This window comes from Colletotrichum chrysophilum (genome assembly GCF_026319265.1).
Source record: "Colletotrichum chrysophilum strain AFK26 chromosome Unknown scaffold_2, whole genome shotgun sequence".
Lineage (NCBI taxonomy): Eukaryota > Fungi > Ascomycota > Sordariomycetes > Glomerellales > Glomerellaceae > Colletotrichum > Colletotrichum chrysophilum.
In genome coordinates this window covers 152046-178153 of record NW_026517289.1, presented here as the reverse complement: position 1 = coordinate 178153, position 26108 = coordinate 152046, and the positions used below count along the sequence as shown (strand labels likewise).

The following is a 26108-nucleotide window of genomic DNA, read 5'->3' as shown; positions in this document are numbered from 1 at the left end:
CATAAGGTACAAGGAAGGGGTCCTGTCAGCAGTGCAGCACCTCTGTTCAACGGTCGATAAGATCAGCAGCAATCAGCTTCTTTTCCAAGACAAAAATACGGGAAAAGTCCACGCAACAAACGCATTGTTGAAATCTGATACCGCTGGCGACGTGTCTCGCTGCGGGACCACAGACTGCCTCTCGGGATCAGACACGAATACAGGGCGGTGAGGTTTCGCGAGCCCAAGCAGCTCCATCATCTTGCAGGTTGCCCAGTCGCCCAGCCACCGCTTTCCCGCACCGACTTGTCCCACGAAACCTCAAGACGCCCGACGCCTCTGCAATTTCCCGCCAAAGAACTGCACGCTACTTGAAATCCGAGCGACATCTCTCTGCAGAAAGATCGTGGCTCACGCCAAATCTCCGATCGACCTCACACTCATCAGTACCTCAGTCTAACTGACATCGACCAAAAGCACACACTCAAGACTTGGCGTCCGGAGCTTGGGCCGGCCTGTCACTCACCTAAACTAAACACACGAACAACACACTCTGAAAACTCACACCAGACGACGACTTCTGGTCTTGACGAAGGCTTGGCCTCACAGTCGTCACGATGCGGGCCTTCTCACTTGTCGGCCTTCCCTCGTCTCTGCTGCTGCTCATTACAGCCCATGTCGGCGCAGAGAACCCCACGGCAATCCGCAAAATGTCACCAAACGCCGGCGAGAAGCTGCTCCCCGACGATCTTGCTTTCGCCAAGGATGTCTTCGATACGCCGCTGACACCTCACGAGAAACTTCTTGCTGCCCGGATGGCCGACGACGCTTTCCTCTACAACGCCTCCTACCCGCATCGCCCGCCCTTTGCATCACACAGCTCCCAGGCTGGTTTGGGCTGGGAGCATTTCCGCCGGGCTATCGACGTGTTGAACCTCCTCGAGAAAAGACAAGCTTGCCCCACGAAGATGAACAGCTGTGAGACCATCGGTTCGCCGGATAAGTGCTGCATGACCAACGAGGTGTGTGTGAAGGTGGTGGATGAGAGTGTTGGAAACGTCGCTTGCTGTCCGGCGGGCGCATCTTGCAACGGACCTGTTGGAATCTGCCCCATTGGCACAACAAGCTGTGCGGCGGATGTTGGCGGTGGCTGCTGCATTCCGGGTTACGTCTGCCAGGGTTCCGGCTGTAAGTACACTTTCGAACTCCCAAAGGACTTTGACTGACTTGAAGAAGGTGTGCCTAGCCATATTGCCACGGCCACGACGGCAACGGCAACGGCCACCAATGGAGGTGGCGGAGGAGGAGGAGGAGGAGGCGGCGGCGGTGGTGGAGGCAGCACTGGAGGAGGAGGAACTGTTACTTCAGTCCGGACCGTCACTAGCACGACCGTCTCGACGACGACACTCGCGGATGGTAGCACCACGACCGTGGTCATCATCGTCACAGTCACGCAGCGGCCCGGAACCGTTACGACGACCAGCACTTCGACCTCCACCGAGACGCCTGCAAACCCTACAACATCCCCGGCAACTACGGCGGTCAGCACTGGCGGCGCAGTCCCTCCCTTCAGACCGACGTCCACCACCGAAGGGGACACCAACACGGCACCTTTCTGCCCGACAGGATTCTACGCCTGCCTGGCTCGCGCTGGTGGAGGCTGCTGCCAGACTGGACGAGACTGTGCTACTACCTCATGTCCGCCCACGCCCTCTACCACCATCATCTCCAACGGAGCGACCGTCATCGTGCCTGTTACCGACGTTCCGGCCTCGGCGACAGAGACATGTGCGGGTGGTTGGTTCTTGTGCGGAGAAGAGGGAGGACCTGTCCCCGGCTGCTGCCCCAGCGGATATGCGTGTGGGACCGCGAGCTGCACCACCAGCTCATCAACACAGACAGGAGAGATACAGAAGCAGTTCCCCAACTCTGGGTCGAAAGTTGCTGCATCCTTTGCGGTTGTAGCATTGTCAATGCTTGCTGCGTTGTTTTGAGGTATACACAAGATGCATAGGGCGGCGTTATGAGGATCTTTTTACGAACGAAACGAAACGAATGGCTGAATGAGAGATGGGTCTCAAGAATCGAAATTTGCATAACACACGAAGAGCATCAGTCGCGAGATGGGTCATTAGTACAATTCAAAGTGTAGACATCCTGATGAAAAAAGCCATATCTTTTTCTTGATTGCGTTTCTTCATCTCTATATAAGCAAGATGACAGCAGCAAACGCGATAACACCCGCCACATGCAGATTGCCAGATAGGGTGGTTCCCAAATTGCCTGGTGTGCTGGTCGAAGTAGGACCAGCGGTTCCTGATGGTGATGAACCAGACGTGGACGACGGCGAAGAAGAAGTGTCTGGCACACCTTCAGCAGACATGACGCGGTCAAGCACATGAATGAGGCCGTTGTTTGTTCTAGCGAGTACAATGTCAGAGGATGGCTGCTCTACAGCGGGGAGTGCAACTTACAAGACATTGGGCTGGATGACCTTGGCGTCGTTGAACCAGATCTGATCATCCTTCACCGTGACGGTAACTGTGGCGTTTTGGAGACTGGTATACTTCATGCCGTCGGTCAGGAAGTTGCTGTATGCCACCTCGGGCAGGGTGTGGAAGCTTAGTCGCACGTTAGTTTGGAAAGCTCCAGTCCAGGAGACCAAGACTCACAGCAATGCATCCGTGAGAGCGGTGTTGTTGAGGGTTTTCTCCGGGTTGCCCGCCGCATTGAAGGCGTCGGTGCTGGGACCCAGACAGGTGACGTTGGATGTCTTGTCGAGTTCTTTCCACAAGCTGACCTTCCGCAGCGCCGTGTCGAGGCCAGAGAGGGTGTCTGAGAGTTTCTTGATCGTCGTGGAGCAGACGTCTGGCGCCTCTAGAACACTGCATAGTTGGTCAGCACAGCCTCCGACACGATGGCTGAGAGAAACCCACGTGTTGACGACCTGGAAATAGCCGCCGTCCCACACACCATCGATTCCCGTCAGCTCCCCCTTCTGGCCCAAGCCAGCCTGCAGCTCCGACTTTTCACCCGAAGTCCCCTGTCTAACCCGGAATTTGGAGGCACTGGCACTGGTATCCTTGGAGATGTAAAGCACCTGGCCGGTAGCTTCCGCGCCGAACTGGCGGAGCAAGGCGGGGCCGGGGCTTCGCAGGTTATTAGCCTTGTCTGTGAGCTTCGTCGGAACCGTGAGGCCCTTTGGGACGCTGAAGTTTGCCGAGGTGAGAGGAGCATCCAGGGTATGATACTGGAAGATGCTCGAAAGCTTCTCGATCGGCAGCTGGGATATGTTGGTGGCGTTATTCTGCTTCACGTACGTCTCGAGGGCTTCGTTTGTTGGCACCAGGACGGTAGCACCTCTCTGGGCGTTGGTAGCGATGAGACCCGGTGCATTCTTCAAGATTGACTGGAAGCTTGAGAGGTCGGTATAGTTGCCTAGCGCATCGATCAGGCTCTGCGTAGAGGCCTGGCGCTGCTCGAGACCGCCCCATGCTGAGGCTAATGGGGTGTAAGCAATTGCCAACGTGTAGATCTGGAGGAGATGCATGGTTGACGAAGGTACCTTCCAAGCTCACCGCACAAGGAAGACAAAAAATCCCTGACGACAAGAAGGCTGCAAATAGAGGGAGGAGGACAGCTTTAAAGTCTTCGGGCGCCTCTGAGTACGTCGTCAGCCGCAAGACTCTTTGCTACTCACATTCGAGCTGTTTTGCTGGTGGCCTCCCCGCGACCTCGCCATCGCCCAGACAGATTCGCACGCCAGCCCGAGCATGGCCAGCTGCAAGGAGGCTAGCTAGGGCGGGCTTGGCGTAGCGAAGCCCGAGAAGACCAGCGAATCGTCCCGTTTAAAACGGAGCCTCATGGCTCGTAATTCAGGGTTCAAAAAGACAAACGTTTGATGTGCATGGCCAGGCTTGCTTATGGCTGAGGTCGGGCAAGTCTCCCTGTGTTGCAATGTCTTGTCAGCTGAAGACCTGCGAGGCAAGCTTCAGCGCGAGAACAATGAAAGTCGAGGTCGTTGGGATGGCGTATCGTGCAGCGGAGCACGCCAGCAGTAGGGCTGAAGTCGGAGGCGTCGAGTCCGGCGAAGTTTAGCATCATGCTAACCTCGCAGGCCCTTAGAGTGCGTTGCTGGATTCAAGGTGATACAGCCGAGTGGATAAGCAAGACTCCATCGAAAATAGACAGAAAGGTCTGCATTTGTGTTGGATGTCTTGAGCCCTGTCTTTCATCGTTTGATGTTGCAAGCAACCTTCTATGCAGTGGCTCTCACAAGAGCGGCCGTGTCAAGATGATCGTCGGGGTGTCTTCCGCTTGGAGAAGCATCCACATGGATGAACAGGCTAGATCATGCTTCGGCAATCAAGCTTAATTCAGCTGGAAAGAAAGTCCGGGGTAAGGGGGTTTGGTACAAATCTCTGCGTGCTCTCAACTTTCTCAAGGGCAGAGGCAGATCTGCCCAAGTTCGTGCTATTTGCTCTTGATAGACACTTGACGATTGGGTGACGGCCATATCCGTAAGAGTCCTTGCTAGCTGGGCAGTGTCCCATGGCTTCAATCGTCACCTAATACTTTGTTAAGGACGATAAGAGTAGAGAAGAATGCAAATGACGGACAGGGTCGTCCTGAATATTGTTCGAGTAGCATGTTGTGGAATATAGTACGTCGCACACGTCTCGAGTACCTGCCTACGATCGCTTCTTTTCCGAGCGTGGTGGGATGGCAAGAGGGAGGAGCAGAAAGACGGCGATGTATGGCTCCCCCGGGCTCCACGTCTTGCGCCCGAGCTTAAAGAACCATGCAGCTGATCCCTGTCGATCCAGTCTCTAAATGGAAAGAAATGCCCCCCGGTGCAACTCTGTGCGAGAGCTCCCCCTTCTCTGACTGGTCAATGACAGCACATCGAGTCACTGATTGACTGTGCCGCAAGATCAATTTCCGCGGTGAGATAGTCGGCCACCAAAGCTCTCGTTCGACATTCTCAACCAACATCGTGTCCCTTTAATAGCGCATTTTTGACGGTAATGACGGCAAAATTCTGACCCAAGCTGCCAAGCTCCGCGTCAAAAGGGCATGGTGTCGTACGAAAGATCCAAACTTTGTACGGCGCACCCGCGACGCCTTCCCGTTTGGCCGTGGCCAAGATGGCAGCCCACGCATTCGCTCCTGCACCAACCCATGATGCTGCACGAACAAGGCGAGGGAGGTAAGGTACGCAGATTGGGAAAGGTGCCCAGCTGTTTAGGCAGACAATTCGGCAAGCGTCAGGCACCTTGTGATTTGGACTGCTGCTTCCCTTGGCAACGAGTCCATCGTCGGCCAATTTCTTCGTCCTTCTCCCACTTTTCTGTTGTCTTCGCCGTCGTCCTCTTCTTCCAACATCATCTGTTCATTCCCAACCCACAGTTGCCGTCACGAATTACACTACCAAGACCTCACGCATTTTCATCCCCAATACCCATATCGAGGACGTTGATATCATTGAACCCACCATTAAACAAACTTTTTGTCTTTTTGGTATCCGACACCGCAATTGCAAAGCTCCTCCCACACGAACAACATGAGACAGACGACTATCCTCTCCGGCCTCACGGCCTTTCTTCCGTCCACGGCCATGGCCTTCTACACCCCGAGCTTCCTGGGCGCCCGTCAGGATAAGGCTCCCTACCAGGATGTGGTTTGCAAGCCCGAGACAACTGGCCAACTGCCCCCTTGTGTCCAGATTGAGAACATTGAGGTCGCCTGCAAACCTAACGGTACCGACGCCGTTTACTACGAAGCCCATGCCCAGTGCATGTGCGGCGGCTCCTTCTTCGCCGAGAAGCTTGCCTGCGAACGTTGCCTTTATGTCCATGGTCTGAGGAGCGAAAGAGACCTGGCGTACTATAGTGGCATTCTGTCATCAGCCTCCAACGCTCTCTGCACCGGCACTCCCACAGCCGTCTTCGCCAGCGTCTACTCATCTATCCAACAGGCTGCCACTCCCGTCACCACCGGGGGCACTGCCACTAGTGACCGCGCCGTCAGTAACACGGCCATCTCTTTGTATTACACGGCCAATGGTCCCCAAGGACCCGGCAGCATAACCGGAGCAGCTGTCAGCGCGACGGGCACCGGAGGTGAGACGACCGCCGCCGAGTCCACAACCGCGGAGCCCACTAACACCGCTACGACCCGCTCAACATCGAGCAACTCGGCTGCCACCACCTCGGCCGGCTCCGGCACAGCTTCTGGCGCTGCTGCCACCTCCTCATCTTCTGGCAGTGGTGCTATGCCTACCTTTGCCGCTGCTGGTGGTCTTGTTGCCGGCGCCGCTGGTTTGGCTGTTTTCGCTGGATTGTAAGGACGTGTTGCTGAGAGGGAGACTTGGGCTTGAAACTTGTTCACGAACTGGCAGGCTTAATGAGGATGAAACAGACGATTTGAAGTAGTAATGAGCCATGCAGGAATCCCGTTTTCACTAAATTGCCGTTTCTTGGTGTTGATGCGATTGTACTTCTGATAGTAGCTGCGGCCTAAATCAAAGCTTCCTTAATGCCTACCAGGGGCTACAAAATAGAAGCAGCGAATCAAAAGGTTGTAGCCAGCGGATGAGAGCGGTTTCTTTCATTGCATGAGAGGGCCCGTCTTGAGGGACGCTCCCGCTATCTTGGAGGATCTAGGTAACGACGGAACTGGGTCGGACTGGTTGAGTTGGGTCCGATTCCATCATAACCCTCCGGGTTCTCACACCAACCCACTTCGCAGCAGCACCAAACCTGGGGCACTCCACCTGGGCACACCTAAAGGCATCCTAGTCAAGGACCCCTCTATGGATATAAGTCCGGCCCTAGACCCTTCGTCATGCTGGATTCTGTGTTCCAAATCTACTTCTCTTTCTTCTGCGTCGCCAGCTATGACCGGCATTTACTGAGGCATATGCTCGAAAGGCTTCTCCAGATGCTCCTGGCAGAAGGGCAGCTTGCCGACGGTCCAAATTTCGGTATCCTAAAAGTCGGTGGTTAGCTTCGGCTTGCACTTTATCGTGCCGCACACGGCGACGCTAGAGAGCGATGGCGCGACTCACAGGCTTCAATGTCTTCTTGATCTCGGAGTCGAGGGTTCCGCCCTTCAGAGCAATGATCTCTGGGGCCGCATCGGGGTCGTGGGCAATCGGAGAGCCACACTCAGAGCAGAAGATACGGTGGACGGCCTTGCCGGAAGAGCCCTTTCCCGCCCAGCTCTTGGTGGGACCGTTGATGGCAAGCTTGTCCTTCGGAACGACGACAACGAGGGCTTCTCAAAGTCAGCAAGACGTTGGGAAAGAGTTGCCCAGGGGATCATCTATCCGAAAACGATCCAGCACGCTCTCGGCTGCTGATCGGCCTGTCATTAAGTTCTACTCACAATAGGTTGAGCCGCTTTGGCGCTGACAGTCATCGCAGTGGTCATAACCAGTGATGAGGGGGGCGTCAACGTCAACCTTGTAGGTGACGGCCTTGCAAAGGCAGTGTCCGGACAGAGGCATGATGTATGATGAGGCTGGGGTCAAGGAAGGGTTCTTAAGCTTCGAGAAAGATGATTTTGAGTTGACAAGAGACAGTGCAGTGCAGCAAACTTCGACGTGAAGGCTATCGAACGATTACAGACGGGGACGAGCCCTTTTTGTTTTCTCTCGATGGAGGGGGGCGGGGTATCTCTGATCTGATTCCGCTGCAAGTTTTAGCTGGTGGCTCCCTGGCGCCTTGCGCGCTGACCTCTTTATGACGACGTCACTTACCCTATCGAGACTTGGGGTAGAATCGGACAGGTGGGGAGATGGATCGAAACCGTGAGATTGGAGTTTTCCGACGGCGGAATAGCTACCGACGCGACTCAAGCTGATGTTGTTGGGGAAGGCTTTCTTGCGAGGGAGTTCGATTGTCCGGGAGAGTGACGAAAGAAATGCTGTGTCGATGGCAGACCACGGACCTGTTCTTATATACACGACATTGACCGTCTTCGAAGTCTCCTCGACGCCTGCGCCGTGGCTGCACGCCTGAACCATGGCTTCTACCTCGAACGCAACATGGACGACGAAGTTTTGCTCGAACGCCTCCGAGGGGCAGTGAGGAGAAGGGCCCACCTCAGCCAAGAAACGTTTCTGTCAGCGCTGCAGGCTAATGGCGATCCTGGCATCCTGGCATGTCATATTCAGTGTCGTTGGACAAACCATCCTTGTTCACGTTTGTTGGACAGGGCGGCGTGGCGGGAGACAAGAAACACTCTCGCTCAGACACGACGATGGACAGTCATCGATCGCTCCTGGGGTTCCAATCAAGACTGCAGCGCGTGGGATGCGTGTCACGACAGAGCTATTCCTAGTCAGGCGAGCATAGCATGTTCCTGTCTCGAAGTCGAACAAACAACCCCACGGAGGCACACGGAGGGGCCCGGAGCAGAGGGAGATCAAACCGAACCTCAGTTTTGGAACGTTGACGGCCAGCTCCTGGGGCAAAGCTCTCAATTCACTTTTGGCATGCGTATTTGTCATTTGGATCCATCCCCATCATCTGATATCAAGCTTTGGATGAGTTCTCGTTTATCCTCAGCTACGGTTTGCTGACAGCTCGGGCGTCGAGCTTCTCGAAGTGTTGGAGGCATTCTCGAAAGCTGCCCCGCCTTGACAACGGGACGATTTGGAATTTGATGCGGGGCCTGCCTTAGCGCTCCTGCACCTTCCCGGTACCTTAAGCACACTACAATACACCCCCTGAAAGTTTGTTACCCTCCATACCAGCCCAAAAAGCAATGAACCCATGAAATTAAGCAGAGCGAGATATTCAATTCGTCACCAAACCCCAGAATCTCATATGCACTTACAGGGCCGAAGTACCACGCTTACAAACATTCAGGGGGTGTATTGTACCTACCTACGCCAGAGCAGCGGGTGCCCGGGCTAGCAATGGTAGTTACCTGCCTAGGTAGCGCCCGGCACCTCGAGTCGAGGCCAAACACCACACGGCTTGCCGACTGCGTGGATGAGCCAAGCGCACCTGCGAGGGCTTCGCAAATCATCACAGATGGGGAAGCTGCAGCCACCAGATACGGTACGAGTCGATTTCTGGGCCAGCTGCCTCATGGGGCGCGTGACGTTACCCAAACCCCCAAGACATCCACCCGCAGCTCCCCCTCCATGATCCCCTGGCCTCCCAGAAGTCGGGGAACCACTCATGGCGGGGCAGTGAGCGCCGGGTAAGCTCCATTTGAAGATCGGGAGGCAAGCCCGAGTAAGCTGCCACCATCCATACCTTACACCCTACACCAGCGGCCGTTGCGTTATTGGATGACTGATATCTGTCAAAGTGGCACATCGGACAAACTCTCCTTTTGACAAATTCTCCCTGGTGAGAGGGACTTCAGACCGAACGATAGAAGAAGGACGGGTAAGGACACGGACAGGGCAAGCTGCAGGACTAGAGTCTGGGAGGTAGCTTGCTGTCCCAAAGTGTCTTGCCCAGGGCCAGAAAAGGCAAGGTAAGGTGACCCCATCCAGCGAAAGGGACCTTATGCAAATACTATGCAATGCGGCGTCACCGCCCCCTCGAAAAGCCAACGAAAATCCCGCCGGATATGTATCCACCGTGGAAGACGATGCACGATGGTGGTATTTGAAATACCGCCTGTACCGGAACGCAAACATGAATACACAGCTCCACAGTTTGATGGATTTACAAAATTGGTGGCATCCCATTGGCATCTCCGCGGCAGACAAGATGCACCGTCATCAGAGTTGCGTATGTCTGCTGCAACGAGCACATCAGGTTAAACGAATATGTGGGTGACCTGTCATGTTTGCCTTGGGGTCCGCCCGGCCTTATCTGAGGGGGGAGAGAGAGGAAAGCAAGCTCTCTCCCCCAATGACGACGGGCCACGGAGACAACTCACTCGCGTCAGGACGATCTAGACGCTGGGCGATGCAGTCCGGCACGGCGGTCGCATGTTTGATCACCGTCTACCTACATGAAGCCTAAAATCGACTGGAGAAACTTGCATGTTTTCCCCTTGCGCCACGTTTTTGGGACGTTCCGCGAGATAGTTTGGAATCATTTTATTTCTTTTTTTGCTTGTATTTTTCGACGTGTTTTATCCAGAAACTAAGCGTGTCTGGCCTGGCCTCCTGTCTCTCTCTGACGGAAGACCTCATCTAATTCCACAGACCGGCATGGTCATGCGTGGCGCTTACTCACCTTTTGTAGCGTCTTGCATGGTTTCACGATCTCACGAGCAGCGGAGCAATCGTCGACGCGAGAATCCAGGCAAAGCCGGCGCGCAGGATGAAGTGTTGCATACCCAGCAGCTCGACGCTTCCCAGGGCGAAGCGGTCGGCAAGGAACGTCCGCAAGACCAGGGACCTGTATGCGCTGCGCTTTGCTGAGTCGTCGCCCCAGAGAACGAAACCGTCCATCGAAGATATCCGGAAGTCGCGGATGTCAATCTTCTCCACGTCTTTGCCGGCTGTAGAAGACGCCGGGGTCGCGCTGGAGGTGAGTGGCCTCTCGATGCGTTCAGGTCTTTTCCGAAGGGCGCGGATGGCCCTGAAGTAGATGAAATCCATCAGGTTTGTCGTCTTGAGCGGCGGGGTGGGCTTCTTAAGGATGAGTTTGGGAAGAAGGTCGGGGCGGGAGATGTAGATTGTGCAGTTGTCCTGGAACTCGCAGCAGACGGCCTCGAGGTCGTGGGCGTAGTGCACGAAGCGGGAGTAGAAGGCCGGCGTGAGGACCTTGAACTCCAGTTCCTCTGTGCGCTTCGGCTGCTTTTGGGCAGCGGGGGAGAGCATCACTTCCGTGGGCGCCGAGTCAGCTGCGATGCCGGAGGGGATGTACTTCACGGATAGGGCGGCGGATGACTTTTCAACGAGGTGGCGGAGGTAGTCCCGGAAGAAGGGCTCCAGGCCTCGTTCTGCCGCGTCGGCGTTCCTGCCCATGCTTTGTTTGAGGGGCTCCGGGCGGAACCAGACGTGCAGGCTCCTGCGGAAGAAGAGCAGGGCAGCCTGGTGGACGATGCGTGGGAAGGTGACGAAGCCTACCCACCACCAGCTGCACAAAAAGGTGAGCTTCTGTGAGAGGCCCATGGTGGCCGGGTCGATTGCGGGGGCGGACGAGAATAGGCGGGCGATGAGTTTTGGGTACTCTTTGGAGGATTTCAATGTGATGGTTGTGTCGAGGTTAGGCAGGCCGTGGGGGCCGGCGCTGAAGAAGTCGACGGCCGAGAGGGAATAGGAGCCCTTTCGCGAGTTGAACGGGGAGACGTGGAAGTCCTTGGGCCAGTGCTTGGTCATTCTCACGGCTGACGTCTGCGTGGACTCGTTGCTGGCCAGCGAGTCTTGGGAGGAAGCCTTTGCCTTTTCGCTTCCCTCGACACGCTGGCCGGCAGAGATGACGTCCGAGGTGAGGAAGTACATCCTCCTTTCGTCAAAGGTGTTGTTCACCTCGAGGATCATGGCCGTCAGCTCGTTTTCTTTAGAATAGAGATACCAGAAGGAGACGGGATTAAAGTGGTATCCCAGAAACCTAGCGGCTGTGACGAGGTAGGCAGTTGGATACTGCGCCGGATCCGCGCCCTGCTTCAGGTTAGCTATGCGGTTCCAAGAAGTTGAGTGACACGACGTACTTGGGAAGTCAAGTATGCATCTAGCTTCCCCCTCAGCCCAAGATGCCCGTTGCCCCTCTCGAGATAGTCCGCCGGGTCGATGTCGAACCAGCCCTTCGAGGGCGGCGACAGCAGCGAGAACCACGAGACGAGCCACGATGACCAGCTGCGCTTGTCGATCCCGCTCGAGACCATGCCGCCGTAGTTCCCTGTCCAGCCAACCGGGATGCCGACGACGAGATACGAGTACGCAAAGTCGTGCTTCTCGGGAAACGTCCGCCGATGCGTCGTTTTGGCGGGGATCAGCAACGGCCGCATCGGCGTCGTGAACTTGGCTTTCGTTCCATCATCCTCCTCCAAGAAAGAGCCGCCGAAGCGGATCAATGCCAAGACCAGCAGGGCGAGCGCGGCGCCTGGGAGCGTGTAGACTGCATGCTGGAGCGTTGCGGCGTCTACGTGTTCCTCGACCAACTCCGTGACGGCGTGCCGGTTCTGCCATGCTGAAAAGAGGAGCACGAGGAGGGTGTCCAGCCAGCCGCCGGCGAGCGCAAAGTAGCCGAGGCCCGCCAGCAGGGCGAACGGCCGGAGCGGTCCCGGATCAGCGGTCCGCATGTCGTTGAAGGTTTGCAGGAGTTCCGGGCCTCTTGGGTGGGACGGGACGGAACGGGACGGTGGAGGTTGTAACCCGGGCGGCCGAGGAACAAGGCGCGGCGTAGGTAGTGTGAATTCAGTATATGGCGCTCAGAGGCACCAGGGAGTTCTACGACGAAGAAGGGTTCATGGTTTCTTCGCGGGAGCGGAATGCGCACGGTACATAAACAAGTGCTATCAAACGAGAAACGGTTTTGCTATCGTGGTCTTGGGGGTGGAGTGCGACCAGGCCTAACAGTTTCCTTTGGCCAGATCTGGCTCTGGTTCGGTGGTGGAGGTGCGGGTTGTGGGCCGATGCACATGTTCGATGAGATCAAGACATTTGGAGTGTGAGAGTGGGAGTCCGAGTGCCTTAGTCAGCTAGAGGACGATAAACATACCAACCACCTCGACGCAGAGCATTGCTTGCTTGATGAGGTTTTGTTATATGAAGTCAATGCGTGCCCTATTGACTGAACAGAAGTTGAATCTGTAACGCACATAGCATACAGGTAGGTATGATGAGAATAATAGAAGCAAGCAGACTACAATGGCCACAGACTCGAGATGACAAAGAAGACCTCACGTGCTTAGGACGAGGATGCCGCATCGCACGACGGGGAAGTAAACGCCGAAGGGGCATCCGACGTCAGTATGGAACCGGGGAAGAGTCACTCAGCCAGGAGGCCGCTTTCGGATTTTAGCGGTCTTGTCCGATGAGCAAGCACCTGGGGACACCTCTACGGCCAGACCTCTCTCTGCCCAAGCCGCAGCGCCGTCTCCGTGTGGCGCAGTCATTGACCTGAGGGTAAAAATAAGCAGGTTGGGCGAGTTCTGCGCCGTGGCCCGTCAGCTGGGCGCTGGGCTGGAGAAAGCAGCCGGCAGCTTAGCAGCAGCCTCACCCCGCCAAAAATCCCTCCTCCTCCTGCCCCTTCTTCGCCCAAGGTAGGCGCACTTGCGTTATGCAGGGATGACCGCCCCTCTTCCCTCCGCCGGTTGACTCAGGTCCACCGATTTTGCCATCCATCCCCGTCCATCGTCTTCCACCACCATATTTATTCCGAGCCATTGTCCACCACCCCTCCAGCCTGCCAAACCGGGACTGCATTCCAAAAAAACTGACGCAACAAAAAACTTGAAAGGGTCGTGAACTCCTACACACAACCAAATCCACGCAACACCAACAGCCAAAGGAAAAGAACATCAACACCTGTTCTTTTCTGTACCCCGCCGATAAGCACCACCTACGCAACCTACATACCTTCCACCCACACGACACCGCCAAAATGGATGACTGGGACAACGTCACCAAGATCGGCTCCAAGGCCCGCGGCGGAGCCTCTGCGAGAGAGACTGTCATCAAGGGAAAGAGCGCCCTCAACGCCGCCCAGCGCAGTGGTTCCGTCATTGGCACTGAGAAGAAGTTCGCTGCCGGCAATGCTGTACGTCGCCAACCTCCCCATCATCCTCCTCCCATCTGCCTGGAATTCGAGCCCTTGACATCACCGCGCCCAACCCCTCCATGACCCACTCTCATGATGGCATCCCCCAAAGCCAAACCCGGCCTTGAGCTCTGCCCCAAAGCAATTGAATACTTTTCAGAATCGGTTGCTGACATTTCATGCTCCGTGACAGTCCTCCAGACCCGGTGTCGAGGGTCAGCGCCTGACAAAGGTCGACCGCTCCGACGACATCATCAAGCCCAACACCGTCGGCAAGGAGGTCGGCGACGCTATCTCCCAGACGCGCCAGAAGATGGAGCCCAAGATGACCCAGAAGGACCTCGCCACCAAGTGCAACACCACCCAGACCGTCGTCGCCGAGTTCGAGCGCGGCTCCGCCGCCCCCGACCAGAAGGTCCTCGCCGCAATGGAGCGTGTCCTCAACGTCAAGCTGAGGGGCAACGACATCGGCGCCCCTCGTTTCGCCAAGAAGAAATAAGCGACTTGCGGTGTTTTCATTTTTTTTGACCTTGGATGATCGCCAAAGGGAGGTGTAGAGCGACGGGATGCAGCGATTGGGATACCTTATGGAGCGAAGCGGGCCAGAACGGCGTGCGCGGCCCCCCTTCTTCCTCTCTTCCCACGCCTGGGAGTCTGTGGTCTTTGGAAGGCGAAAAGAAATTTGGTCATTTTCCACGACCTGGGGTTGCATAGCATGAACAAGACTGAAAAATAAATGTCTTGCGGCTGGCTTTATGAAGGTTACGGTTCCTAGACGTTTTTACAGCACAATAGATGATGTTGGCACACCAAAGCTGACGATTACAACTTTTATTTCATTACTCGAGGCATTTGGTATCGTGACTCGCAGTGGCTCTCTATGTACGTGAGCCATTTCCTCCCGCGTCAAACTCCAGCACTCGTGGTATCTTCCAAACTCCATATGCAAAAACACGCTATGCCATGCGTCGTCAGTCGAAATCCTGTATATAATCCTCCACAAGTCCGGTGTGTCCATCAAGAAAGTCTCTTCACTCTCGCCGCGAGCTCAGCATCATACGGCTTGCGCCTTGTCTGGATGACGACGTGGTCCTTTCCGCCAATTCTCGCAATCTTCAGCCACTCTGGCGCGACTTCGGTGGCCAGGATGCGCACCGTCTCAATGCCCTCCTCCACAGGCATAGGCACTCTGACCGAGTCCTTTAACTTCTGCTGCAGAACGGGCATCTGGAAAGACATGACCAGCTGTCCAGCAGAGTTTGACGCAGCGACGAGCATGGAGATGATGGCCGCGATGTCGCCGATGCGATGCAGCGCCCGCCTTCTCGCCATCTCGGGGCCGCTGGGAAGCTCGATCTGCGAGTTGGCAATCTCCTTGGCCCTCAGCCTGTCGAGAAGGCTCATCTTGGTGCCGTTGGGGTTGGTCGCAGCAGCCTTGGCAGCTTGTGTCTTGGCCTCCTGTTCCTGCTTCTTCATGACAATGCCGTTCTTGAGCTCAGTCAGCGCGCGCTGTCCCTTGGCGAGGGTCGGGTTCGTCTTGAAGATGTTGTTGCGGATGATGATCTCAGACTTGGGCAAGTCGTTGAAGCTCAGGTTCTCGAAGCACACATCCAAGTCGGTCATCTCATCGGTGGCCCGCTCCGTGCAGACGATGTGGAGGTTCTCTTCGAATTGCTCGCAGAGCTTCTGCTCGTCAATGTGGCCGTTGCTCTTTGAGAAGTCCATTTCCAAGCAGAGCTTGCCGCGTCCATAGTCGGTGACAATGAACGGGGACCCGAGCATCTTCTGTTCCTGGCCAGTAGGCTTCATATCTTGGATGGCGATGCACCTGCGGATGTCGTCCATTGTGACCTTGCGCTTTCCCCATGTCCGCGTGATGTGAGGAGTGATGGTGCTGATGTCGAGCGGAGCGTTGCTGTTCTGGTGTGTAATCTGGAGCGCGACGGTCTTCAGGATGGCCCGTTGCAGGTCCAGAAGCTCGAGGAGCTCGGCGGGCAGTTGCTTCGTCGCTGGCTCCTCCTCGATCGTCGGCTCGGTAGGGGCGTTGCGTCTCTTCGATCGCGTGACCTTCGTGGCTTTGCGTCCTTCGGTCTTGGCGTGGGAGATGAGGGTCGACTTTTGAGACCTGCGGTGGGCGTCGACGGCAGTGGCAGTGGTGTTCTTGGGTGAAGTAGTCGTCGGCTTGGGGGAGTTGAGATCCTTCTTGGCGGGGACGGGCTCGTCCTTCCAGCCGTCCTTGGAGATGCGTTGACGCTTCAGAGACTCGGGCGAAGGGGCATTGCTCCTGGCTTTCCTAACGGGGGAGGTGTTTTCTTCGACGGAAGCCGCCTTACGCTTCCTGGATGGCGTGGCGGACAGTGTGGGAGGGGGTGTGGGAAGGTTCTTGACGGGAGACTCCTCGGTCTTGATCGTGACTTCCGCGGTCGAGATGCTCCGCGTCGGGAGCTCAATGTAGAAGGCCTTCTTCACGGCATCATCCACGGGAAGAGCCTGGGCCTTGGATACGCGAGTGTACTTGCTAATGAGGTTGGAAGCAGGAGTCGCGGCAGGCTTGACCTGTCGGCGTGAAGCTGCGCGAGCCATTGCGTCGAGATGTGCAACTGCTGTCTGTATCGAAAAGCTCTTTGGAAGGTGAGTAGAGGTCGATAGGATGGTGAACAGAGTCTGGAAGGAGGGGATGGGGTTTGCTAGTTGGCAAGTACGGTCGAAGTCCTCAATTGGGAAGAAGTTGGAACGTTGGATCGCCAGGGAAGTCACGACGTATGTGCAGAGGTTTTGTATATTGGAAAGTAGAGTGGGGAGGTCAAAATGAGCGAGCATGGATCGCAGCTACGCGCCCCGGTCAGGGGCCGCGGACGCGACTTCTGGACGCGTTTTGGCTGCAATTCACGATGGAAGTCGCGTAAAGAGGTGGGGCGCGTTGGTGTGGATGGTCCGTGCTCCCGTGACGGGCCAACCTCGGCAACCCTTCCCAACGGCATGGCAACAGACCAAAACGGCAAGCAGGGGAATGGGGGAAAGGGCACCGGGAAGGCAGAAAAAAAAAAAAAAAAAGAGTCCAGCTCGGTGAAGCTGCTGCTTGGCATTTCATAGCGAGCTCCTCCCAGACAGTTGACGTCGCAATCCATTTTAGGCAGTCGCTATTTAAGCATCGCCCGACGTTGCTCACTTGCTTGTCCCTGGCCGCCTCAGATCTCTGCGTGTTCAAACCTGGGGATCACACCATGAAGCGCTATTGGACAAACATGGGACGGTCTTTTTGCGCAAGGCGAACGATTCATCGAACGAGTCACCATCCTTGAGCGCTCAAACACCGTATCCATGCGAAGCCACCTTATGAGTCTTCATTATTAGGTTCAATTTGCCGACATTTGCATGTCAAACAATACGCAGAAGTGAGAGAAACCGATTGCTAGCTGCCCCGAGAAGTCGTCCTTCGTCTCAAGCCAGTACAGGTTGTTACTGCTTCCCCGAAGAATGCTGAGAAGAAAACCCTAATGCCCATGATAATCCTACTTTTGTATAAATCCAGTTTCAAATCAAATGACTTTTTCCCGCTCCGTATTCGCCCAAGACTCCCGTTGTCATTCGTCCTTATGCTGATTGTACATGATGTTGATGTCCTGTATCAAACAGGAATCCTGCGTTGCTAATCACCGTCTCCTCCGCTGGCCACTGGTGGCTAATGGCGGATTGAGGATTGCCAGTGCTCTGCGGCGAAAGAGACGGGACTCGGCGGTGGAGGCGCCGGGACGCTGTAGTCCTGCTCTTGGATCATGTGGACAGGCGTCACCGGACGGTGGGTGGTTGAAGCCAGAGTCGCATTCAGGCTGGTATAAAGATCTTGGCCTGTCATCAGACGAAGATTCCTCCTCTGGGGAGGGATGGGAAGAGGTGATGCGATCTGGCTGGCGGGCATTTTAACGGAGGGAGTTGCTGGCAAGCACTGTTAGACGAGACAGCTGGCTGATGCTCCGGTTCCAGGGGTCCACGTACTGAAGAAGATGGATCCGAAGAGGATGAGTCCGGGGAAGAGACGGGTCTTTTTGTGAAGAACGGGGTCCGTTATCTTGTCCGATAGGTACGAAGAGGCTGATGTAGGTGCCGAAACAGGCGGTAATGTGGAGAGGGATGGCCTTGATGTGAGGTTGATGTGGTGTGCAGCTGGAGTGTGCCGGGTCTGAGTGCGAGTGCAGATGGCGGAATATTTAAACTGGGCGGCCTGGATCAGAATCGGCTGACCGAGCAGTAGAGAGACAGAGGAAAGGGTGCGGCCGGGCGTTTGTGCGCGATCCGTAACAGAGATTTCACAATTCCTCTCCTTGTATCGTCGGCCCCAAAGGCTGGGCAAGTCGGTGCGCAAACACGGCAAGGGTGTGTGGAATGCTTGGGCAAAAGACCCAACCGAATGGTCGAAAGTGTGGGCTATGGGCAGAGCGCCGAATCAACGCAGCACGGGTAAGGTTGCAGCAGCCGGGAGAGAATCCAACGGAAGGCGTGGGGAAGAGAGTCAGGGGTTGAGGATGGACGAAGAAAGGGAGATGAGCACGACTGGGGGAGGAAAGAGGGTCAGAGACAGAGACACGGCCAGATCCAAAGCAAACAAGAGGCAGATGAAGAGTGCGGAGCTGGCACGCTGAGGCTTGCGATGTGCAATGTCGCAATCTAATGACAATCGGGGGTTTGAGACGGGTAATCAGTAAGTATCTGGCTGAAGATGACTGGACTGAGTGCGGACGATTGCGCAAGACGATGTCTCAGTGGAAATGGCCGGACTTATTTATGATTTATGAGGAGCAGCCGTCTGATGTACCAGAAGAGGTATGTACACTGACATTTGGGGGTGGTGATGTACCTTACTCGAAGCAGGGCAAAATAAATTTATTGTCCACAGAAAAGGCAGCTAATTAGGCGATAGACCAAGCCTTCATGTCGTGCCGCGTCTTGTTTTTTTGTGGTTTTTTTTTTTCTTCCTCCGTCGATGTCGTCCTGCTGTGTTGGCTAGCCCCAAACAAGCTCCCAGATACTCCCCGGCTTATGGGGAAGGGTAGAAGGGGAGGAATGTTCCATGACAGCTGGGGGGTCAAGGGTGGACATGTTCCCCGACCAGGATCAGGGCAGCTTACCCCTTTGAGAGAGCTCGGGGAGCGGCCGGATGGGCTGACCGTTCGGGTGTTCGGTGTAAGAGGGGAGTGTCGGAAAATGGGGGTAATTTACCTGGCGATACAAGGAGAACAATAGAAGCCAAAGGGGTTGAGCTGGTATCGCGCGTATCTATCTCGTATCTTCTTGTTGCGTCCAAACTCGCAGGCTGCGTTTCTCGGGGCAGCTCGGTTGGGTTTGGAGCAACTTGGAGCAAGGTCTTTTCGTATCTGTACCGCACAAGTTGCCGATTGCGTATCCTATCCATGAATCGCATCGGCGGGTAATGTGCTGATGGGGCAGCGCCTGAAATTGCGGAGGTAATTCGGTTGGGGAAGCAAGCAGAAGCGAATTTTGTCCTGGGCACTGAGGGTTCATCGTTTACCGCCAGTTGCCTTGGATAATCCCAGTGGTGGTGTCTTTCCTCCTATCACCTCATGATGCAGGCAATTCGCAGGTATTTTTGCTTATGTGGACACGGGAATGATCCCACGGTAGCCTGGACCTTGCTTTTAGGACAAGTGTGAACCAAACGGATTGACGGGACGAAAACTAAGGCGCGAGAGCTCACTCGGTGACTGCAAGGTCGTTCCATCGGCCGGAAGTCGGAACACATATCCATTTCCAGGTCCCATCCTTGGACAGTATTCCAGCTCAAGAATGCCGCCAGGTAGCAAGGCAGCAGTCGAGATCGATAGATCAGGTCTACAGCTCGCACCTCCCAGCCTTTCATTCCATCTAGTGTTGCCTCACTGACCCCCTAAACCATCTTGGCCATTGGTTTTTGGAGAATGGATTGGAGGATCAGCGACCTTATCTGCTCTGTTGCCATTGAGCAGAGAGATTTGCCGCCGAAAGGCACAACAACGCAGCACCAGAACCGGCTAGTTTCAGCGATCCCTGTCTGATTGCAGAAGCGACAGGGCAATGTAATCAGGAACCGGCAGAAAGACACGAAAGAGATAGATGGAAATATCCTCCAATTGTGATACCTAGCTGGTCATGGCGCGCCCTGGGACAATACTTGTTGAATACAAGGGCAAGGTGGGTATCAGATGCACACACTGCCCTCTGGCTAGCTACACCATCCCACGACGTCCACGTCCGATAATTGTTGAGATAAGTAACTTCTGCCTGGTGCGTACAATTACAAGAGTCCGAACTCGTCGTGGGACGGGACGAAGGACGGGCACTGCACGGCGAGTATTCATTCGTGCGCTGTACGAATATACGCACATTGGACAACCGAAAGGGGTGTAAAAAAAAAAAAGAAAGACGGGAACCTGGAACTTCCCTCGGTGAGGTCCCCCAGAAGTTACGCAAGGGGAATGTGGGGTTTGAGTTTGGGGTGGACACCCATGGCCTGCACCTCACTTTTACAGGTTTACAGTTTGCGGAGAAGGCCGCCAGTAAGGAAACCCCAACTTCCTACATTCCCAAAACTCTGGGGGACGGGAGACTCACGGCTCCCTCCTTGCCTCCGCTCCACGTCCCTCCTCCGGGCACCCACAACTTGCCTTCCTTCTACCTTCATAGAGATACGCCGGCACGCCGGGCGAGCAACCACACACTCCTTCCTTGCGCTGTATCTGCCACGACGCGTACTTGCTGACCCCCAACATGACAGCTGGCCGACAAGACAAGGGCTGATTACCGGGCATTCTTGGTACGATTAGAGACGAAGCTGACAGAATCTGGCAGAAAGGCTGCCCAAAAATCTTGAGCAAGACGTGGCGCTCTGCCACTTACACCTTTCCGCCAGCCTCGTCAGGAGTCATGGTCAATCTTTATTCTGGAGTTCGCAGCAAAAGCACGCCTCGGTCGTACAATCACCTCGCCAAATCAACATAGACTTCCTACCAACCATCGCCGATGTCATCCCCTGGACTTCTGACTCATTTCTTCGGATACACCAGACCATACTCCAGGTATATTTCACTTCGCCACGTTTCCTCCATCGTCTGGTGGTTTGAAATGTTCAGGGCGTTCCTATTGTACTCGAGACAGGGGTGTACAACCATCCATTCAGAACTTCTCATCAACGGGTGGCTCAGCCCGCTGCCGTCACGGCTGTGCCTATGCGCACCCTTGAGCAGATTGAGCAAACATGAAGCTCTCATTTCATCATCATGCCAGCGGTTACAGGCTGGACCACGCCTCCCGGCTCCTCCCCGGGGACTTGCGCTTCGACAAGGGTCACAGTTTGACCTTCGCCTTATTCATTCCCCAACCCATGATACCGCTAACGGTGCACCGTGGATGCGGCTTACGTGCTTCAGTCTGCAGAGGCCTTCATCTGCAACTCCCGTCACGCTTGGGCCGAAGCTTCCTCCAGATTTCCAAGCTTGGACGGCCAATGATTAACCTCATCTCATCTGGCTAATCTAGTTGCAGGCATACCGGCCTCTCTTGAACGTCTGCTGCAACACGCAAAATTGCGGTGTGCAACGCTTTCCATGCCTTCAACACTGACTGGCTGTTCCATTTCTGTTGTGGTCGCGGCTCGGTAGCCATCCGACGCCTCCATGCCACCCTCAGGAGAAGGACCGTCATCCAAGGCGGTGTACACGGCTTGTAGCACCTTTTGATTGGGACACGGTCCCAATCTGCACTTTCTTGCCAGCAAGCCAATATTGCCTTGGTCAACACGGCAGCTTACGCCAGTTCCCCGCGTTTACACTTTCCACATGGCGCGCCGCTCCGGCTCCCCATTTCATTCCGTCCCAAGGCTGCGTTCGCTTGGGTCCAATTGCTCTCAGCTTGCCATTTCAGCCCATGCGTGGGTGACATGGTGCTTCCCCTACTTGCTACCCTGGCTGACTTTGTGTCTTGCAAGTCTTTTGGGTCAGTGCTGTCCGGGCGTAGACTTCGAGCCCTGCATTCCGCATGTTGCGACCTGTGCTGGGCGCAAACCAGCTGCAGCGTTTCGATGAAGTTGAAAGCATCAACATCAGCTTCGAACCATGTTTGATACGGGGAAAATTTTCAGTCCGTTTCGAAACCGCAGGCGGGCGCATTCCAGTGTGAATCCTAATCTCGATCAATACCTCGATCGGCAGTCTTGCGAAAGCCGTGACCCCAAGCAAGCGCTCTCAATGGTGACCTCTTTCGATCAAGCTTATCAGCCCACCGGGCTGCTCAGATATTTCTACGTCGTCTTCAGACATATCGACGGATTAGAAGTAGAGCATCTACCAAGAGGTATCATTGACACCAGTTTCCGGCCTTCGAGTCGGCTTGGGGTTTGATATAAGCAAGCTCCGGCTCTAGCATCAGAGCAGCAAACACTCAGCGACTCGGACGGTCTATGCAACTGAAAGCAAATAGCTGTCCAGGAATTCGCGATCTTAACTAATTGGTTCGGGCCAGGCTCCGTAGTTTCATTCGGTACTGCAACATTGCAAATCCCAGCAATGGGATGTATCGAACTTGCCAATCTTTCCGATTTGTCGGGCTACAATCGGGTTTTCAATAAGGTTCCGGGGAAGCGGGAGCACTTGCGAGACCATCCGGAGTCAAATGATCAGATGAGTTATCGGGCAATTCCCTGTGCAGTTCCGGGGACGTCTAGGATTTCCCTGTATCGCGAGAGCACGGAGAGGAGACTGTAAGCTCACGGTCAGACCTGCGGTTAGATATTGACGCGGGTAGGAGGTGGGAATGTATTGCCTGAGCTGTTTCTGCGCGGCTATATTTCCTGTATACTTAATTACTCTAATCGAAGACGATATCAGAAGTAATGGTAATGGCAGAGAAGACGACGAAGATGACGACGGTAATAGTATAGCAATGAGAACAGTAGTAGCTCTAAAACAGGAAAAATAGGTGGTCTCGATGAGAAACTACTATAAAGACATCGCTAAAGATTCTGGTAACGAACAGGGCTGTTGTTAGTGTGCAGCTTTCATCGAGCCAACAATTTGACACTTGAGAGTTGCAAGATCAGGTTGCTGTTCGTCTACTGCGGAGAGATAGATCGCGACGAAGTTCTCGTTCCGGTTTAAAAACTGTTATATTTCCCCTTCCCTTTTCATATTTAAATTCCTCCCGGTGACTGAATGCTTCAGGAGAACTCTTTGCTTCCGGCAACCCTACCGAACATGAATCCGGACCGACTGGGCCAGGGTGGCATTCTCTGATCTCTGGGCATTGATGAGTTCTTATCAGAGTATCTCAGGCTGAACCACACCGATACTTCATCGGCGATCTAGTAACGGGGATTCTCGCTGTGTGGTCTCCGGTTCTGTTCATGCTTTACCGTTTTACCACGTGCCAACAACTCGGCAAGCGCTTTCGGTTGAAACAAGAGAGATTGACCCAGCCCGATCGCACACATGGCTGCCTGTCCTTTCCATGCGGGTCTCACCCCGATAATCGCGCAAATGTTGCTCCCCATCACCCCACCGCGGCCCGTTGTTGGGAGGCTGAAAACATCTAGCCGCTTCCGAACGGCTGTCCCGGGTTGTTAGCCCCCGGCGTGGGGTCTTGGCAGGGCAAGTCCGGTCTCAAGACCGCGAACGAAATCCCGGGATCCTGTCCGGCGCTCGCCGCTATCTGGACATCTTGCCGCAGTAGTCGAACTCAATTATCAATTCTGCAGCAAATTTTCCATCGTGGTTCATGGTCTGTTGACAGGGGTTCAATCAACGCTAGGCACCAACCAGCCGTTGCATCTGTCCAGGGCCAAGCGCATAAGCTGCATGTGTGAATGAGGCACAGCCAACAGGATTGGTTAGCGAGTATCAACCCTTGGCATCCTCATATGCACCTGCATCAAACGAGTCAAGTTGGCAAGTCTTTTGGGTGCAAGATGCAAGATACCGTACCAGCACCCGGGCAGCTCTCACCACCCCCTTGCTGCCTCGTCATCTGAAAAGGCCCCGTTGTTTGCCCGGCTCCAGAAGCAAACATGGGGGAGGGCGAAGCAGGAAAACCGTTCGCTGATTACACGAACAATACTAACCGTTTTACCATTTATCACCCCCTACCTCTTTCCTAATCGCCCCACGAGTGACCCATCACGGACTGCTCAAGTCCCTTGCATCTCGGGAGAACGAAAAAGCAACGCGCCCGCCGGCTTACACCTCGGCAGGGTGATGTAATTGGTCACCAACACGCTTGCAAGGGCAAGGCTAAGGCTGTATGGAGTCCTTAGACGAGAAGGATGCTGGGAAGAAAAAAGCCTCTAGGGCCTCCGTAATGTTAGTGACAGAGTAACCAGATTCCTCCTGTTTCGCATAGGTCCTGTGTTACCCCGCGCATCTAGTGAGGAATGAGAGTCTTCCTTACTTAAAACCGAGTGTCTCTTCCGTCTCTTCTTCTAGTCTTGTCCTTGAATCTCTCTTTGAAATCAAGTCCTCGCGGCTGTCTTCCGCAGATATTCAGACATGGCTGCCATCTCTGACCTCCTGCAGGCCGCCCAAAGAGCCGTGCCCAGAGAGTCCAGCCCCACGCGTGCCGCCGCAAACTGCATACTCGGGATATTTATCCTGTGGTGGCTATTCTCTACCGTGAAACAATATCTGCGCCTCCGGCACTTCAGAGGCCCACCCTTGGCAGCCTTCTCTAAACTGTGGCATCTCAAGACTGTCTGGGGGCCGAAAGCGCATCTCGACTTCTACGATGTAGTCAAGAAATATGGTGAGTAAACTCCGCTGTTGTCTATTCTTCTTCGGAAGACAGGTTGGGGAACTGTCATCGCAGACACCTCAGCGCCGAACGGACAGCAACTTGACAACTCAAAGTTTGCTTCTAACCACCAACTGTGCTATCAGGCAACCTCGCCCGTGTTGGTCCCAATGACCTTATCATGGAAGACCCAGAGCTGGTGAAGCGCGTCCTCGGTGCGCGGAGCACTTACCGCAGGGCGGATTGGTACGATGCGGTGCGCTTTCACCCCAACAAGAACAACGTCTTGTCGATGAGGGATGAAGACGAGCATGCAAAACTTCGTGCCAAGATGGCGGCTGGGGTAAACGCAACCCTCATACCAAACGCTTCGTGGGATCAAACTGACGTTCTCAAAGTACAACGGCAAACACGTTCAAGACTTCGAGAAGAAGCTTGATAACAACCTGTCAAACTTCTTCCGCCTTCTGGGGAGATACGTCGATGCCGGCCAGCCCTTTGACTTTGCTCGCAAGGTCCAGTACTTCACGTTGGACGTCATTACGGACCTGGCTTTTGGGGACCCAATGGGTTTCATGGCGGAAGATGGTGATATGTACGACTATATTGAGACAACGGAAAAGGCCATGCCTTCCTTCATTACACTCACCGTCTTCCCGTGGGTAGTAACGAGAATAATTTCCAACCCGCTCTTCAGATCGGTGCTGCCTTCCGACAAGGATATAATCGGGATGGGAAAAGTCATGGGGTGGGTTCTTGTCTTTCAAGGGGGGGTCCAACGAAGCTAACACATCGCCCAGCATCGCGAAAAAGTACGCTGCTGAGCGCTTCGGCCCAGACAAGAAAGTCCAACGGGACATGCTAGGTTCTTTCATCGCTCACGGGATGACCCAAGAAGAGGCAGAGTCTGAGATTCTTCTCCAAGTGTCCGTCTCCCCTGTCTCTCTCACACACCAAAATGCACTCTGACATCTCGATAGCTTCGCCGGCTCCGACACATCAGCAACAACAATCCGCGCTACGATCCTCCACGTAATCACCAACCCCCGCGTTCTCAACCGTCTCCTCGCCGAAATCGATGCCGCTGCCCCGCACACCGCCCAGCCCGTGATCGCCGACGCGGAGGCGCGCGCCTTGCCCTATCTCCAAGCCGTCATCAAGGAAGGCTTGCGCATCTTCCAGCCGGCGGCGAGCTTCGCCGCCAAGGAGGCGCCGCCGGAGGGAGACGTCTGGAAGGGCACCTTCATCCCCGGCGGCACGCGGATCGGCTGGTCCGTGTGGGCTGTCCTCCGGCGCGAGGAGACATGGGGGAAGGATTCGGCAGAGTTCCGCCCTGAGCGCTGGATTATGGAGGCAGATGGCGGGTCGTGCACATCTGCGGAGAAGCTCCGTGAGATGGAGGGGGTGTGGGAGCTCGTCTTTAGCTACGGACGGCACCAGTGTCTGGGGAAGCCTGTGGCGGTGATGGAGTTGAACAAGGTGTTTTTCGAGGTAAGGTCCCTCTTCTCACGCTGGGCTCAAGGCTGTGTGTGATTGCTAACGCTGAGATGTCCCGCAGCTTTTCCGTCGTTTCGATTTCAGCATCTGCTATCCGCTGACGCCATGGAAGACTGCCAACTGCGGTGTTCACCTGCAGTCGGAGATGTGGATGAGAGGTTACCGACGGGCATAAGC

At 55.1% G+C, this 26108-nt stretch overlaps 8 protein-coding genes across 8 annotated transcripts; 4 read left to right on the top strand and 4 right to left on the bottom strand.

The window, feature by feature from the left end:
- Window positions 1-596: 596 nt before the first annotated feature.
- Window positions 597-1205, top strand: COL26b_000443 (uncharacterized protein; the record flags this gene model as incomplete). Its single annotated transcript, XM_053173412.1, has 1 exon — window positions 597-1205. One exon carries the CDS (start codon window positions 597-599, stop codon window positions 1203-1205), a length of 609 nt encoding a protein of 202 aa, XP_053042460.1.
- A 1244-nt stretch (window positions 1206-2449) lies between these two features.
- On the bottom strand, window positions 2450-3529 carry COL26b_000442 (uncharacterized protein; the record flags this gene model as incomplete). Its single annotated transcript, XM_053173411.1, has 3 exons — window positions 2450-2600; window positions 2652-2864; window positions 2916-3529. 3 exons carry the CDS (start codon window positions 3527-3529, stop codon window positions 2450-2452), a joined length of 978 nt encoding a protein of 325 aa, XP_053042459.1.
- A 2013-nt stretch (window positions 3530-5542) lies between these two features.
- On the top strand, window positions 5543-6325 carry COL26b_000441 (uncharacterized protein; the record flags this gene model as incomplete). The annotated part of the gene is made up of 1 exon (XM_053173410.1): window positions 5543-6325. The coding sequence occupies one exon, from the start codon at window positions 5543-5545 to the stop codon at window positions 6323-6325; it is 783 nt and encodes a 260-aa protein (XP_053042458.1).
- A 563-nt stretch (window positions 6326-6888) lies between these two features.
- COL26b_000440 (uncharacterized protein) lies at window positions 6889-7489 on the bottom strand (the record flags this gene model as incomplete). Its single annotated transcript, XM_053173409.1, has 3 exons — window positions 6889-6969; window positions 7049-7257; window positions 7369-7489. 3 exons carry the CDS (start codon window positions 7487-7489, stop codon window positions 6889-6891), a joined length of 411 nt encoding a protein of 136 aa, XP_053042457.1.
- Window positions 7490-10213: 2724 nt separating this feature from the next.
- Window positions 10214-12204, bottom strand: COL26b_000439 (uncharacterized protein; the record flags this gene model as incomplete). Its single annotated transcript, XM_053173408.1, has 2 exons — window positions 10214-11563; window positions 11614-12204. The coding sequence occupies 2 exons, from the start codon at window positions 12202-12204 to the stop codon at window positions 10214-10216; spliced, it is 1941 nt and encodes a 646-aa protein (XP_053042456.1).
- Window positions 12205-13508: 1304 nt separating this feature from the next.
- Window positions 13509-14163, top strand: MBF1 (multiprotein-bridging factor 1; the record flags this gene model as incomplete). The annotated part of the gene is made up of 2 exons (XM_053173407.1): window positions 13509-13664; window positions 13858-14163. The coding sequence occupies 2 exons, from the start codon at window positions 13509-13511 to the stop codon at window positions 14161-14163; spliced, it is 462 nt and encodes a 153-aa protein (XP_053042455.1).
- Window positions 14164-14681: 518 nt separating this feature from the next.
- On the bottom strand, window positions 14682-16247 carry COL26b_000437 (uncharacterized protein; the record flags this gene model as incomplete). Its single annotated transcript, XM_053173406.1, has 1 exon — window positions 14682-16247. One exon carries the CDS (start codon window positions 16245-16247, stop codon window positions 14682-14684), a length of 1566 nt encoding a protein of 521 aa, XP_053042454.1.
- A 7946-nt stretch (window positions 16248-24193) lies between these two features.
- On the top strand, window positions 24194-26106 carry COL26b_000436 (uncharacterized protein; the record flags this gene model as incomplete). Its single annotated transcript, XM_053173405.1, has 6 exons — window positions 24194-24446; window positions 24581-24777; window positions 24833-25182; window positions 25235-25360; window positions 25415-25925; window positions 25993-26106. 6 exons carry the CDS (start codon window positions 24194-24196, stop codon window positions 26104-26106), a joined length of 1551 nt encoding a protein of 516 aa, XP_053042453.1.
- Between the last annotated feature and the right edge of the window lie 2 nt (window positions 26107-26108).